Raw genomic sequence first — 13,998 nt, forward strand, 5'->3', positions numbered from 1 at the left:
GTGACTACATGACCTTAAATGATACTCTCTCTGGGAGGAAGAGCCACACCTAATACACCAGGGTTATATTCATTAGGGAACACGTAGAAAAATATTTTGCAACGTAAAACAAAAAATGTGTGTTTCCTATTGTACAAGCCCAAGTAGTCCTTGCTTGTCTCAGTCAGTATTCAAATTTGTGCGTAATGAATAAGATCCAGGAATAACAGTGCCCCATGCTATGCTAGGTGGAGGGCTGTGGCTGACTCACACCTGCATACAGTTTAGCTGTTGATCAACGGCAATTGGAACAAGTGTTTGTAAGGCCTCTTCCATTTCACCACCTGCTGGTACATAGTAACCAGACCACAAAACACACACACACGCACATACACACACAAAGACTAGACACGATACCCATATGCATCCACCATAAACCCTAACAAAAGCCCAGGATGCACAGGAGACACACAGTATGAACATAAAACAGCAAATTGTTCCTTTGACTGGGTCAGTATTTGAAACTGCCAAATGGAGGACAGCTGTGTTACAGGCTGTGTGAAATAGTGTGTTTGGCGATCAATTGCTTCACCCCAAGAATACAGGAGAGATTTGTTTTTGGAAAACGGAGATCTGGCACTTTTTTATAGTTGCAAGACTCCAGCTGTTTGCAGAATTGACTGCGTGCCACAAAACCAATTTGGCTAATTATGTTCAGAAACATCTTGAAATGATAACCAATAAAACAGTTCATTCAAACATCATGTTGGTGTGTTTAGAAGTACAGTATATTCTAAAAGTCTCGATTGAAAGAATAAATCCACAGAAACACAGAGATGGAGGCTGCAGGAAGACATGGCTTTCACAAGTATTTCACCCCTACGGACACACATACACACAGAGACACACGATCCCCATAGACATAAACAGGACAGAGACAAGGAGAGAGAGAGAGAGAGAGAGCAGCGTACGATGAAGGACGGTAGCGAGCATCAAGACAGAAGCGTCACAGAAGCAGAGTAGGGTAAACGCCAGAGGGGTCAGAGGTCACTCACCTTGTTATTGTTCATTGTTAAGAAGTCCTAAGGTGGGCAGGAAGCAAGGAAGATTCGGCATTCATTATTAATCAGAACAAGCGTGCAGTAGGCTATGTATGGTGAAATACAGGGCCAGCTCAGCGGCCATTTATGCATTTGTTTGTGAGGAAAAGCGGAGTCATGAGTCAGAGATGCAAATTAACTTTGTTCAGACACATCATAAACAGCATGGCTTAAAATTCATAAATTCCTTATACAACAAAAGGAATTCAATTTGATGCAACTTTATTTATACTTTTAATGGGCTGTTAGTAATGGGAATTGGGCCCTAGTCTAACCTTTCCAATCACAGACTTTTTAGGTTGGTTAAAGGAAAATGTATGGGAAAAGTGATATCTGGAGGATTTCAACTGAACTAGAATAGACATTGTGGACATATAAAGGCTTAATGAAAAATGTCACCCTTCTCATGCAGAATCATCAGTAAACTATCCAAGGACCATGTTATCAGCATGGCTACTTCCTGTTCCAAACATGCATTCCGTCTGGGAACACTCACAAAGTAGATGATTCAATTGATCGGACCTACAAAAAAACAAAAAAGCTAGCCTGGTCCCAGATCTGTTTGTGCTATCTTGCCAAGCCTTAAGGTCATTGTCACCATAGGAGTTGGCAAGACAGCACAAACCGATCTGAGACCAGGCTATAGTAAAATGCTCTGTAATGGCCTGATTGCCCTTTAAGCCAGTTCCAGACAATGTGTTGAGAAGTGCTGCTGGAAGGATTCAGTTACAGAGTGCAATGGCATGCATGTGTTTATCACTAGCTAGAAGTGTTTGTTAGAACAGCATGGTCAGTGGCCATGGAAACACTCAAAGTAGTTACATGCAAATTGTTAAGAAGTGATTCGAGGTCTTGTGTCCTGTGCTTAAGGATGAATTGCTATATACTGAAATGCCTTTTCTCTACAGTAATACTTTGGTATTTAGGTGTTAAACTATACCTGCTGTCTCTGGTAAGCAGAGAAGGTCTTCTCGATGTCCTCAAGGTCCAGGATTTTGAAAACCTTGATGTCATCGACGTCCGTCCACACAGTGCCCTCCAGCTTATTCTGCAACAAAACAGCCCCCATCCATAACTAAGACTGTAAAAGCCATACACACACCCCTGGAACTCTAGAGGTTACAACAACAACATATAAACACGTCGAGGGCTGGTTTGCGATATTGATTTCATGCCATTGTGCAAACAATGCAAGAGATAAAGCATTGGGTAAAAAGGCAATCCTTATCCTTCATTCCCCCTGGACAGTCAGATGTAGCTACAAAAACCTCTGTTCTGTCTGCCTTGTCAGCACAGCACTCACTCCCTCTGTACTAGACAGACATGCACAAAAAAATGTAATTACTGGCTTTGACCAAAATGACACCCTATTCCCTATTAAGTGCATTACTTTTGACCATGGTCCATAGAGGTCTGGTCGAAATTAGTGCACTTCATGGGGAATAGGGTGCCATTTTGGACGCAGCCCCATCACGTTCTAACTAAGCAGAACTCACTGACCTCAGCCAGCTTGGCCCAGTTGAATGACTTGAGTGGGTTGGAGGGCTGGGGGATGTTCTTTTTCAGCCCTGGTCCCATGGGAGCTCCAGGTGGAGGAGGGGGACCCATGCCTGGAGGAGGAGGAGGGCCACCGGGTAGAGGGGGTGGCGGTGGAGGCATGCCCCCAGGGGGTGGTGGAGGGGGTGGGGGCATGGCAGCCTGCATGGGAGGGGGTGGTATGGGACCTCCAGGGGCCCCAGGTATGAGTGGATGGCCACCAGGAACACTTGCATTTGGCCTCTGAAAAAAATGGGACACATTGGGATGTATATTCGATTAGTACTGGATGTATTACAATAATTTCTGTTACATCATGGAAATCATAGAAGCACTCTGTACTAGCTAGAGCAGTTCTAATCAACATATATTGATTTGGAAGAACATCACAAGGCAATGTTGTTGTTCATGTCTAACTGTGCAGTAATCAAACATCCTGTGTATCCACTCCTAAACTGAACGGTGAAGGGGAATCTCAATCGCACTCCACTGCCCTTTCACACATGGACAAAAGGAACACCTATGTGAGAATGCTGTTCATTGACTACAGCTCAGCATTCAACACCATAGTGCCCACGAAGCTCATCACTCAGCTAAGGATCCTGGGACTAAACACCTCCCAAGTCAATTTGCGGGGGTACAGGTTAGTTGAGGTCATTTGTACATGTAGGTAGGGGTGAAGTGACTATGCATAGTTAATAAACAGCGAGTAGCAGCAGTATACAAAACAAATGGTGGTCAATGTAACTAACCTGTACCCCGGCAAATTGACTCGGTACCGGCACCCCCTGTATATAGCCTCGTTATTGTTATTGTGTTACTTTTTAATTTCGTTTATTTGGTCAATATATTCTTAACTCTTCCTGAACTGCTCTTTCGGTTAAGGGCATGTAAGTAAGCATTTCACGGTAAGGTCTACACTTGTTGAATTCAGCGCATGTGACAAATACAGTTTGATTTGATTTGAAAAGAGGACATTAGCCTGGCCCCAGATCTGTTTGTGCTGTATAGCCAACTGCTATGGTTGTTGTTTAGCACGCAATTATCGTAGGAATTCGCAAGACAGCAGGCTATGTTGTTGTTCATATACAACTGTACTATAACCAAAGCATCCTGCCTTTATTCCTGATTGGAAAAGCTAAAAGAATGAGTAAGGTGTAAAGATGTGATAGTGTAACATAAAATGACAATGCATTTTGTGATGCTATTTTCTAGGTTTTTCCTTGGACTTTTGGAAGATATCCCCATTGTGAGCTAAAACAGAGATCTAAACAAACAAACGTACAGTGCTGAGGTCATGCAGCCGGGCGGAGAGGTCGGCCACCTGCTGCTTGACCTGCTTGTGTTCGCTGGACTCCTTCTCCAGCTTCTCCTTCATCTTATTCAGCGTCTGCATCATGTCCTCCTTCTCCTGGGTCTTGGCCTCACACTCGCGTTCCTTCTTATCAAACTTCTGCTGCAGCTCATGGTGCTCTGAGAAACCAGACCAGAACAGTCGAGACCAGAGCAGTCATCAGTATGATGATACACAGTACAGAAAGGTCTGCCTTCCGACAGTTCCAACGCTAATAGAAACCAGAAATGTGTGTACCTTTTCTCATTTTCTCGGCCTGTTCTTTCCATTGTTTGACTTCATTCTCGTTGACCAGCCTGAGCAGAAGAACAGAGGTTAATCTAACGTATTAAACATCGCAGCAAAATCCCACTAGGCATTACCCCCCCGCCACTGAGGTTAGGCATAGGCTTAGTTTTAAAAACGGGTTCATTAGACAAGTCATTGGTGATCAGAGTTGACAACAGGGAACCTGTAAACTTCTTCTAAACCAACCCAGAGTCAGAATGAGATTTTCAAGAGGCAGCTGAAGGGGTTGACTGATGTTTGTGTATGTGTGTTTGGAATTCTACGTGTCACAGATTTCCTCATCCAAAAAACAGATCAAAGCGCTTTAATTCTGGATTATATTTTCAAAAAGGAATTATTAAAATCCTGGTATTAAGGGATCAGGGTATTCATGCTAAATCAGCAAATAGCATTGGTAGGATTGTAAAATGAAAGTGATAATAGGACATACATATTTTACATGTAATATTTGTGATGTACAGTACCTGGACCAATAGTGATTTTGATCATGGCAGCCCAGGATAAAATGAACGGATTAATAAATATACAGCACTGTTTATATTCATGATCACCATATTCGGGTTGAAAGCCATTTCTGGAATGAGGCATGTTAAATAACACATGGAGATTTATGATGAAGACCGTCAGCCCTCTGCCGTGCGGGGAACGTCAAACCAGACTCAGACACAACTCAGGCATGTCGAAACATTTCCCCCCTCTCACTCACATTCGCACCACGTTCTTCACGTTGAAGTTCTCCAGGGGGGTGACGTCAGGGTCATGACCTTTGTCGTTCTGCAGGACGATCTGCTGGACGATGCGGTCCAGGAGGAGCCAGTAATGCACTGTGTTCCCACTACGCTTGTCTGAGAGAAGAGAGAGCTTTATTAATACCCTAAGGGAACATTTGATTGCGCCAGCCAATGCATATGTAACAACAAACATCTAGGGCCAGTCTTCTGGACACAAACTAAGTCTCGTCCTGGAGTAAAAAGCATGTTTAATTGAGATTGTCCGTTGAGAATGCTTCTTAGTCTAGGACTAGGCTAAATCTATGCCCATGAAATCCTACCATACACATAGCAACACAATAAGGACAGAGTCTAAGGGGAGAGATTAGGCTGAAGTCAGCTCCCTCAGGACAACATACACAAAGCTAAAGCATTGTGGAGGAACAACATTTCCGCTGTAGTGTAGAAAGTTCTTATCAAAGGCAGAGCATGCTCTAGAGAGAAATCCCTTACATAAGCAGAACTCCAACAATAATTTCCAGGTATTTAAAACTACCGAGAGAGGACATCATTTTTACTGCTGTTCTAAAATACACTAAAAAACACTGATATACAACCACATTGGATCCCTTTGAGAAACCAAACAGTTCTAGTTCTCAAAGATGTAAAAGTTGAGGCCTGAAGAGTCTTGGCAAACTCAAACGAATGGCGGACAGGAGGTAGGTGGCACTTACAAGGCATAAGGAGACAGTGCTGTAAGACAGATATAAAGTGCGGGTGTGCATCTGTGTGGTTCATCTTCTTCTTTATGAGCTCAAACACTTGCGTGGCACTTTTTGTGTCAATGTGCACCTGCAACAACAAAAAACAAACGCTGATATTAGAACTAGTAGACAGAGAAACGACTATTACAAACTCCATGTACTGTATAGGTAAATACCAATGTTACTCACAGTGTCAAAGCGTTTTGCCAAAGACAGTTCATCCTCGTTTCTCAGCATCTCAAAGAAGTCCAAATGCCTGGAAGACAACATCTCATGGTCAGACACAATCTACTGCAGTTGGGTATGACAGTGTGGTCTAGATCTTAAATGTACTATACCAATCACGCAGTTTATGACTTCACTCACCTGTCTAACGTTGAGTTGTCGTGAGACCTCAGTTTATCGATGATTGGCTGGATGCCCAACATAAGGAACTCGTATCGCAGGTGAATTCTGAACTCAAAGCTCGACTGTGGAGTACAGTACACATAGCAGTTAAGACTCTCTGAAGACAACCAACAGGACCATAAGAGGGCAAAGACTTCGAGGAAGAGGAGTACTCACCTCCCCTGCTCCCTGACTAAGCACTGCATTGATGAAGGACATGATGGCTGTTTTCAGGTTGACCTCGTCCCTGTAGCGCCCCGTACTCCTGTCCAGGTCATTCAGCAGAGTCTAAGACAGGAGAAACGAGGAGAAATAAGGAGTAAGCATCAGTAATATGATCTTAAGGAAAAAATTGCTGTGGTCGTAAACACGAATTAGATAAACATCTGAAAGTTATAAATGTTAAGTGAATAAGACCATGCAATATCTCTGGCACAGCCTTAACACACGGTTAAGGAAAACCTTGGCCTAACACATTAGTGTGAAAAGCCCAATTGAACACTTGGCTACAGTGGTGTCTGTGAGGCTACGGTGTCTGTCTTCCCACCTGGAAGCGAGTCCTCTCGCAAGCGAACTTCTGATAGTGCAGCATTGCCTCCAGGATCTTCCTGTGCCCTCCTGGCACCAGACACACAGCGCCCATGATCTCCAGCACTGCCACTTTGGTCTTGACATTCTCAGTTGCCAGGCTCTGGGCAATGATGTTGATGCTCTCTGTGTGGGAGAGCACATGGGAGCGCCCCTGGGAGTTGTTCATCAGGGCCTTGATGCAGCCAATCAGGGACGTGTGGATCTGGGACTCGGTGGTCTCGTAGTCCATGCTCTTCAGGAAGTTCAGGATGCAGGTCAGACCGTCCAGGTCGATGAACCGCGTCACAAACCTTTAAAGGATGAGGATTGAGGGTAAAGGTCAGGGAGAGAGACAGGTTGCATCTGAAATGGCACCCTATTCCCCCTATTTTTGACCAGAGCCCTTTGACCAGAGCCCTTTGAGACTCCCGAGTGGCACAGCGGTATAAGGCACTACATCTCAGTGCAAGAGGCGTCACTGCAGTCTCTGGTTCGTATCCAGAATGCATCACATCCAGCTGTGATTGGGAGTCCCAATGGGTGGCTCACAATTGGCCCAGCGTTGTCTGGGTTTGCCCGAGGTAGGCTGTCATTGTAAATAAGAATTTGTTCTTAACTGACTTGCCTAGTTAAATAAAGGTTATATAAAAAAAATATATAAATAAAATGTAAAATAGTGTGGTGACCATGTGTTCTAAGAAAATTGACTAAATTATATTTATAGACAGTTTGATCCCTTTGTTGCCCTCCACAGTAACTTCACTTTGTTTAACAAAACTAAGAGTTTGCACACGTGTGTTTGCATGTGCTTTCAGTGTGCATATGTGTTCAATGTAAGCAACTGGAATTGCAGTTGTCATTCCATGAAAACAAGAACAGAGGACAAATAAACATCCTCAGCCAGCAGCCAAGCGCCATTTAGCACAGTAAAACAGGCATGGAGGAAAACAGAGAGAGCTCATTGGTGATAAACTACCATGACCCCTGGGAGGGGTTAGAGGTGAAAGGTGAGAAGGAGACCTAACCTCTGGAGGACCTTAAGGGGAAGACATTTTACCTCACGTGTGTGTGCTTGCATACGTGCATGTGTGTGTGTGCGTGTGTCAGACTAGTCTACGCGGTGTGGTCTATAGAGCTGTAATATCATATTAATGCAGTGGTGTTTGGACTGGAACTGAGTCTGAATGGCTCTCAACACAAAGCCTAGTCTGGTGATTAATCATATTAGGTCACTCTAATGATGATGAATGGACTCGGAGACTGAATTAACAGTGAATTAACTCAACCTACTTTGTGAAAATAGCAGACTCACTAAATCACTCTCTGCCAAAATATGTTATGACTTATGCTCGAAATAGAATATGAGTTTATCTTAACTAATATCTCATAAAAGAAAGGGAAACTTGATCTCATGTGACCTAAGGCTATCCAATTCTTCAATTTCAGCCTTCGGTTTCACAAACACATACATAGCACACATCATAATTGAATGCATGCATACGAGAACAAGTAAGCATTAAAAGGAGCATGAGTGTGTGAGTGTCACTGGTTTACCTCATGGGTTGTGTCCTTAGAGCTGTCTTTAAACTCTCTATTGTCTTGTTCCTCTCTTCCTCATCCTCCATTTCCAAAGCAATAAGGGTCTTCCTCTGGTGATGACAAGACGACTCAATGACAATGTGCTCACTAAAACTCAAAATGGTGTCCTTCAAGGCTCTGTTTTAGGACCGTTATGGTTCTCTGTTTTTTCCAGGCCATAAGAACTGATTCACAGTGCTGGGAAGGAATCTGCTCAGTAAGCTACTATCCCTAGCTATAGACCACCAGCAGGCAGCTACTATCCTATTATCCCAGCAGACCACCAGCAGCTCCTTCACTGATACATGACTGGAGGTCATTTCCTTTACTTGGCCTGGAGCAGGCTACACCCTGTGGTAACAGTTAGAAGTTAGGGATCCAACCAGAATCTCACACCTGCCAGCCCTAGTGCTACTGTAACTTCACTGCCCTGTGAAAACATCCTAAATTAGCCTATAGAGATCCCCCCCAGGACTACTACCTCCAAACCAGAGGAAGCATGTGGAGATTTAACACACAACTCCGGGTGTGAGATTCCATTAAGGGACCATAGATTAACGTCATCAGCTCGTCAAATAGTGCATGTTCAGATGGACAAGCCTTTTCAGCACATATATTTTTAAAATATATGTTCTCAATAACTTACCAGGTTAAATAAAAGGTCATTATTATACTGCATATTTGCCTAATATAAACTGTGAGGGTTTCACAGTTATTTACATATGTGAGAAATATGTAGCATTATAAGAGACACACACACATACCCCCACCCCCACCCTCCAGGCAAAACTATAAAACAAATTGATATTACCCCCCTTAATTTACTCAAATTTTCCACAGATTTAGCATCAGACCATAAGCTTTTACAAGGAGAGATACCCATAAAATAGAGGGTCTACTCTATAAAGTGGCTAGTGCAACACCAAAATCACATGGCTCTGTCTACACTACAGCATGGTTGGTTATTGTGTGTTATTGTTTTGCATCTGCAATGTTAGCTATATTTGCCAAGTACAGGTTGGGTATTTGATGAGGGGAGAAGGATACTTACAGCAGCCATGGAATTCAACTGGTCGATATAGAACTCTGGCCAGCTAGTCGCACCCTTGCTCTCTTCTCCCTCCTGAAACAGAAAACAAACAGACAAAGGGTTACATAAAACACACACACACATTCCTTCCACACCACATAAAACTTTTCATATATTTCCCTTGACCATCATATCATTATCCAGACAAAACCCAAACCCTGTGTTGAAAAGTACAGTGCATAGCCTGAGAACAGAGAATACCTCCAAGGACTTATGACCCCTATATAACCTGACCCACTAGCGTGTAATTGCAGCTCAACTCCTTCCAGTGACAGTGGAGTGTGTGAGCTGGACTGCCCTCATTAATTTCCAGCCTAGTCTCCCTTTGGGATCATAACAACCACACCAGATATGTACTCTCTGGTTCTCACCTGGCTCTCAGTCTCACAGAATGTATAAGGTTGCTGTGCAGCCTAATCTCATGGATTCTTATGAATCCCTTGTGTATCGCAGGCTCAAGTCGTCCATTTTGTCTTAGGTTTTGGCTGAGCATGAACAGTCTAGAGTAATGTCCAGTACATGCCTTTTCCCTCCTTAGTTATGGGTTCTCAACAGATGGTAGTATTTGTATTGTATAAAAAGGTTAATGATCTGAAATAATGCCATCGTACATTTACTGCCATTGGGTCATTTTCTATGTTTAGGCTATAATCTGCTACTGCTCCTCTTTAAATCACAGCATACGTTTGGCCAACACTGACCAGGATCAAGCCCAGCCTTCAATGCACAAGTTCTTTCAAACATTCTTCCACAATCATTTCAAAAGAGAAATGATTCTATTCTTCATTCTTTCGTCCGGTTCAGTGTCCTAGTTCCGTATACTGTCCAGTCCCCTGGCACCTCATAATTGAAGCCTTTGAGTCCCCACAGGAGTGGTTAGGTAAGCAGATTTAATGGGCTACTGGGTGAGCTGCCCACCCACACTTCCCAAAGCTTCCCAGACTAAAAAACCAAACACTAACACCAGCACACCAAAGACTGGGCTAGTGAAATGAGTGTGTGGCTTTTCTCACAGGCTTAGCAATGGTCAACACAATATCCCATTAAAGGGGTCTATAAATCTGTGAAAACAAAGGAGCTGGAGCACTCCCTCTCTCTCCCTGATGAGGTGTTAGTTACCCAGATTCCCATCCATCCTCACCACATGAGCAATGAGATAAAGATGAAACCAGATTATATTTCAGAGGTGGCTATATTTCAGACAGCAGAATTTATTAAAATAGTTGGGTTTAGTAGATCTTTATAAAAAAGTATGCTTCAGTTTGGTTGGTGCCTAGCCGTACTCAACCAGCCAAACAGAATGAGTGCGCTCGCATACTCCCGTAAAAGACCTTCGCTTGAAAAACAAGAAAAAAGCAGAAATAGTACCGTTTGTCCATTTTGAGATGCCATAGCCAGTATACAATTCCTCAAAACAGTCAGTATTAATCCAAGATAACTCAAGAAATCTGTCATTCATTTTGATGTTTTTGCCAATGAGATCTTAGTGGTGCAATTTTACACCTAAGATGTTTGGTGCAGTATTTCTCAAAGAAAAAATGTGCATGAAAACTTTATTGAAGAATCCCTACTGTTGTCTAATCACAGATTAAGGTACGTAGACTTTGGCTCGGAAATTGGGCTTGCATTCAGAAAAAAATGTGTGCCTGAACAGCTGAAAAAACCCTCACCGAAGTCAAAAACATCACAAAATGGTGTCATAATATATGCACAAATTCTTCTGAAATTTTACGGCTGGGAAGCATGTGGACGACTTAAGGAGTGGGTCAGCAGGAATGAGGACAGTAGTAGTGACCACTTGTGAAATGTAGCACTGTGCTGCTATATCTCCCAGTACTTACTGGAAGACTGGTAAGCTTGGAGCTCGCTTTGTAGGTCAGTAAGACATCACTGCGAACACAGCGCACTTGCTACCCACATTGACCACCTTGGCAGGTATCATGGCTGGAAGGTTCCGGCCAACTGACGATGAGATCTACCCTGGAATCCCAACTGAATATTGCTTAATTTCACTATTGTGTCACTTGTCTGATCAACAATAGTGAAAAACAGAGCCGTGTTCAATTTGGATCCCAGACAAGGTGAGATCCACGCAGTTAATGAGACAAGACATTGACCCCGGTAATGGAACAATGAGGGAGCGTAAGCTGGACAGGAAATGGAATGTAAAAAACAGGAAGTGTATAAAGGCTACCTGGGCTCAGAGGGCCCTGCACCTGCTATTGGCTACTGGCCATGCCACTCAGCGCCCGCCATTGAGAAGAAAGCTGCCTACTGATCAACAGACAGCAGCTGCATTGGTGTTTCTATGGCAGCACTCTCTCGCTCTCTTAACAAGGTCTTACAGTGCAGGACATGCCAGACAACAGACACCAACCACTTACTGTTACTGAGCTGTTACAGAACAGGGGGAACTCACATTCAGTCAAACACTCTCCTTTATTAAGTCAATTCCATGTAACGCCTCTCTAGATAAAACCCTCTAGTTTACAGTGCCTTCATAAAGTATTCACACCTTTACCTTTTCCAAATTTAGTTGTGTTACAGCCTGAATTTAAAATGGATTAAACAGAGATATTGTGTCACTGGCCTACACAAAACCCCATGATGTCAAAGTGGAATTTTTTACAAATAAAAAATCTATGAAAAGCTGTCAAAAAGTGTTAAATACGTTCGTTATGGCAAGCCTAAATAAGTTCAGGAGTAAAAATGTGCTTAACAAGTCACATAATAAGTTGAATGGACTACCTCATCACTGTACCACACACATACAGATCAAATTGTAAGGTCGAGCAGTGAATTTCAAAACACAGATTTAACCACAAAGACCAGGGAGGTTTTCCAATGCCTCGTAAAGAAGGGCACCTATTGGTAGATGGGTAAAAACAAAAGAAGCAGACACTGAATATCCCCTTGACCATTATTAAATTACACTGGATGGTGTATCAATACACCCAGTCACTACAAAATACAGGCCTCCTTACTAACCCAGTTTCCGGAGAAAAAGGAAACTGCTCAGGGATTTAGTCATGAGGCCAATGGTGACTTTAAAACAGTTACAGAGTTTAATGGCTGCGATAAGAGAGAACTTACGATGGATCAACAACATTGTACTTACGCCACAATACCAACCTAAATGGCAGAGTTAAAAGGAGGAGGCCTGTACAGAATAAAAATATTTCAAAACATGCATCCTGTTTTCAATAAGGCTCTAAAGTAAAACTGCAAAAAACGTATCCTGAATCCAACACAACACGTCACTGAGTACCACTCTTCATATTTTCAAGAATGGTGGTGGCTGTATCCTGTTAAGGGTATAAAAACTAGGGACTTTTTTGGGATAAAAATAAACAAAATAGAGCAAACAGGCAAAATCCTTGAGGACAATCTGGTTCTGTCTGCATTCCACCAGAGACTAGGAGATGAATTCACCTTTCATCAGGACAATTACCTAAAACACAAGGCCAAATATACACTGGAGTTGCTTACCAAGACAACATCTTGGTGGCCTAGTTACAGTTTTACTTATGACTGGATAACGGCTGTCTAGCAATGATTAACAACCAACTTGAAAGAACTTGAAGATTTTTTAAAAGAATAATGTGAAAATACTGTACAATCCAGGTGTTGAAAGCTCTTAGAGACTTACCCAGAAAGACTCGTCGCTTTAAATCGATGCTAAAGATGATTCTAACATGTATCGACTCAGGAGTGAGTACTTACGCAAATTAGATATTTCTGTATTTCATTTTCAGCACATTTGCCATTTCTAAAAACATGTTTTTACTTTGTTATTATTGGGTATAGATTGGATTAAATTGATTTTTTTTCTCACCATTTTAAATTCAGCCTGGACCTCTGTGTGTACTTTAATCTGGCAAGACAGGCAGGATTCTGTATTCACATATTTATCAGCTAGTCGGCCAGGACAGATGAGAGCGTCCTTCCAGGAAATGTATCCAACCCATTAATGAGGAACAGCACAACTCCAATGTTAGGGTTAATTTTCTATTAGAGGGCTGGAACACTAGGAGAGGGCTTTGATGTGTTGACTCAACGGAATTGGGGCAAGGAGGTGGGGATTGGAAGGGGAAGAGAGGGGGGCTTGTGTTGAGTCTCTCCCGCTCTCTCTCTCATTTGTTTCAATTGAAAATATTTCCCACACACTAGCAGCACTCAGCAGACATTCCCTCTGGATACTGTAGCTAAACATACACAGAGAGCAAGAGAGATGCACACACACACACACACACACACACACACACACACACACACACGCTCTCTCTCACACTCAGACACAATACAAACAGAATCAAAACACATGGTTACATTAATACTAACTACTAGTCAAGTGGCCTTAAACTTACCTTCTTTTTGCTACAGTACATCTGCCATTTCTTCTCAGCTGGCAGCGCAAACATGACTTCCCGGTGTTTCCCTGACAGGTCCAGCTCATCCTGCAAGGTGAAAGAGGAACATTGTACTGAGTTAGAGGGTTATTAGGCATCTCTGTGCCTGACACTGTCACGAACCTGTTGTAAGAGGGACTATTAAATATTTCTTGATCGATGTGAAACCTGTATTACGATCATTTTAATTTTAAGCTGATAGTGTTTTTGAATGATCTTGGCATTGTGATTTC

The 13,998-nt window shown here is 42.7% G+C and overlaps 1 protein-coding gene across 4 annotated transcripts in view; it reads right to left on the minus strand.

The window, feature by feature from the left end:
* LOC124001481 (disheveled-associated activator of morphogenesis 1-like) overlaps positions 1-13,998 on the minus strand; it is an 85,496-nt gene that overhangs the window by 12,235 nt on the left and 59,263 nt on the right. For 3 of the 4 annotated variants that reach the window (XM_046308286.1, XM_046308287.1, XM_046308285.1), the window contains exons 3-16: positions 13,724-13,813; positions 9,318-9,389; positions 8,243-8,337; positions 6,666-6,999; positions 6,296-6,406; positions 6,098-6,201; positions 5,921-5,987; positions 5,702-5,819; positions 4,964-5,102; positions 4,207-4,265; positions 3,901-4,088; positions 2,580-2,858; positions 2,020-2,127; positions 1,035-1,061 (exon numbers count right to left, since the gene is read on the minus strand). In XM_046308286.1, the coding sequence (XP_046164242.1) occupies positions 1,035-1,061; positions 2,020-2,127; positions 2,580-2,858; positions 3,901-4,088; positions 4,207-4,265; positions 4,964-5,102; positions 5,702-5,819; positions 5,921-5,987; positions 6,098-6,201; positions 6,296-6,406; positions 6,666-6,999; positions 8,243-8,337; positions 9,318-9,389; positions 13,724-13,813 (1,791 nt within the window). The remainder of the gene's footprint in view (positions 1-1,034; positions 1,062-2,019; positions 2,128-2,579; positions 2,859-3,900; positions 4,089-4,206; positions 4,266-4,963; positions 5,103-5,701; positions 5,820-5,920; positions 5,988-6,097; positions 6,202-6,295; positions 6,407-6,665; positions 7,000-8,242; positions 8,338-9,317; positions 9,390-13,723; positions 13,814-13,998) is intronic. The other variant, XM_046308288.1, reaches the window with a different exon arrangement.

The sequence above is a fragment of the Oncorhynchus gorbuscha genome, linkage group LG17 (genome assembly GCF_021184085.1).
Source record: "Oncorhynchus gorbuscha isolate QuinsamMale2020 ecotype Even-year linkage group LG17, OgorEven_v1.0, whole genome shotgun sequence".
Taxonomy (NCBI): domain Eukaryota; kingdom Metazoa; phylum Chordata; class Actinopteri; order Salmoniformes; family Salmonidae; genus Oncorhynchus; species Oncorhynchus gorbuscha.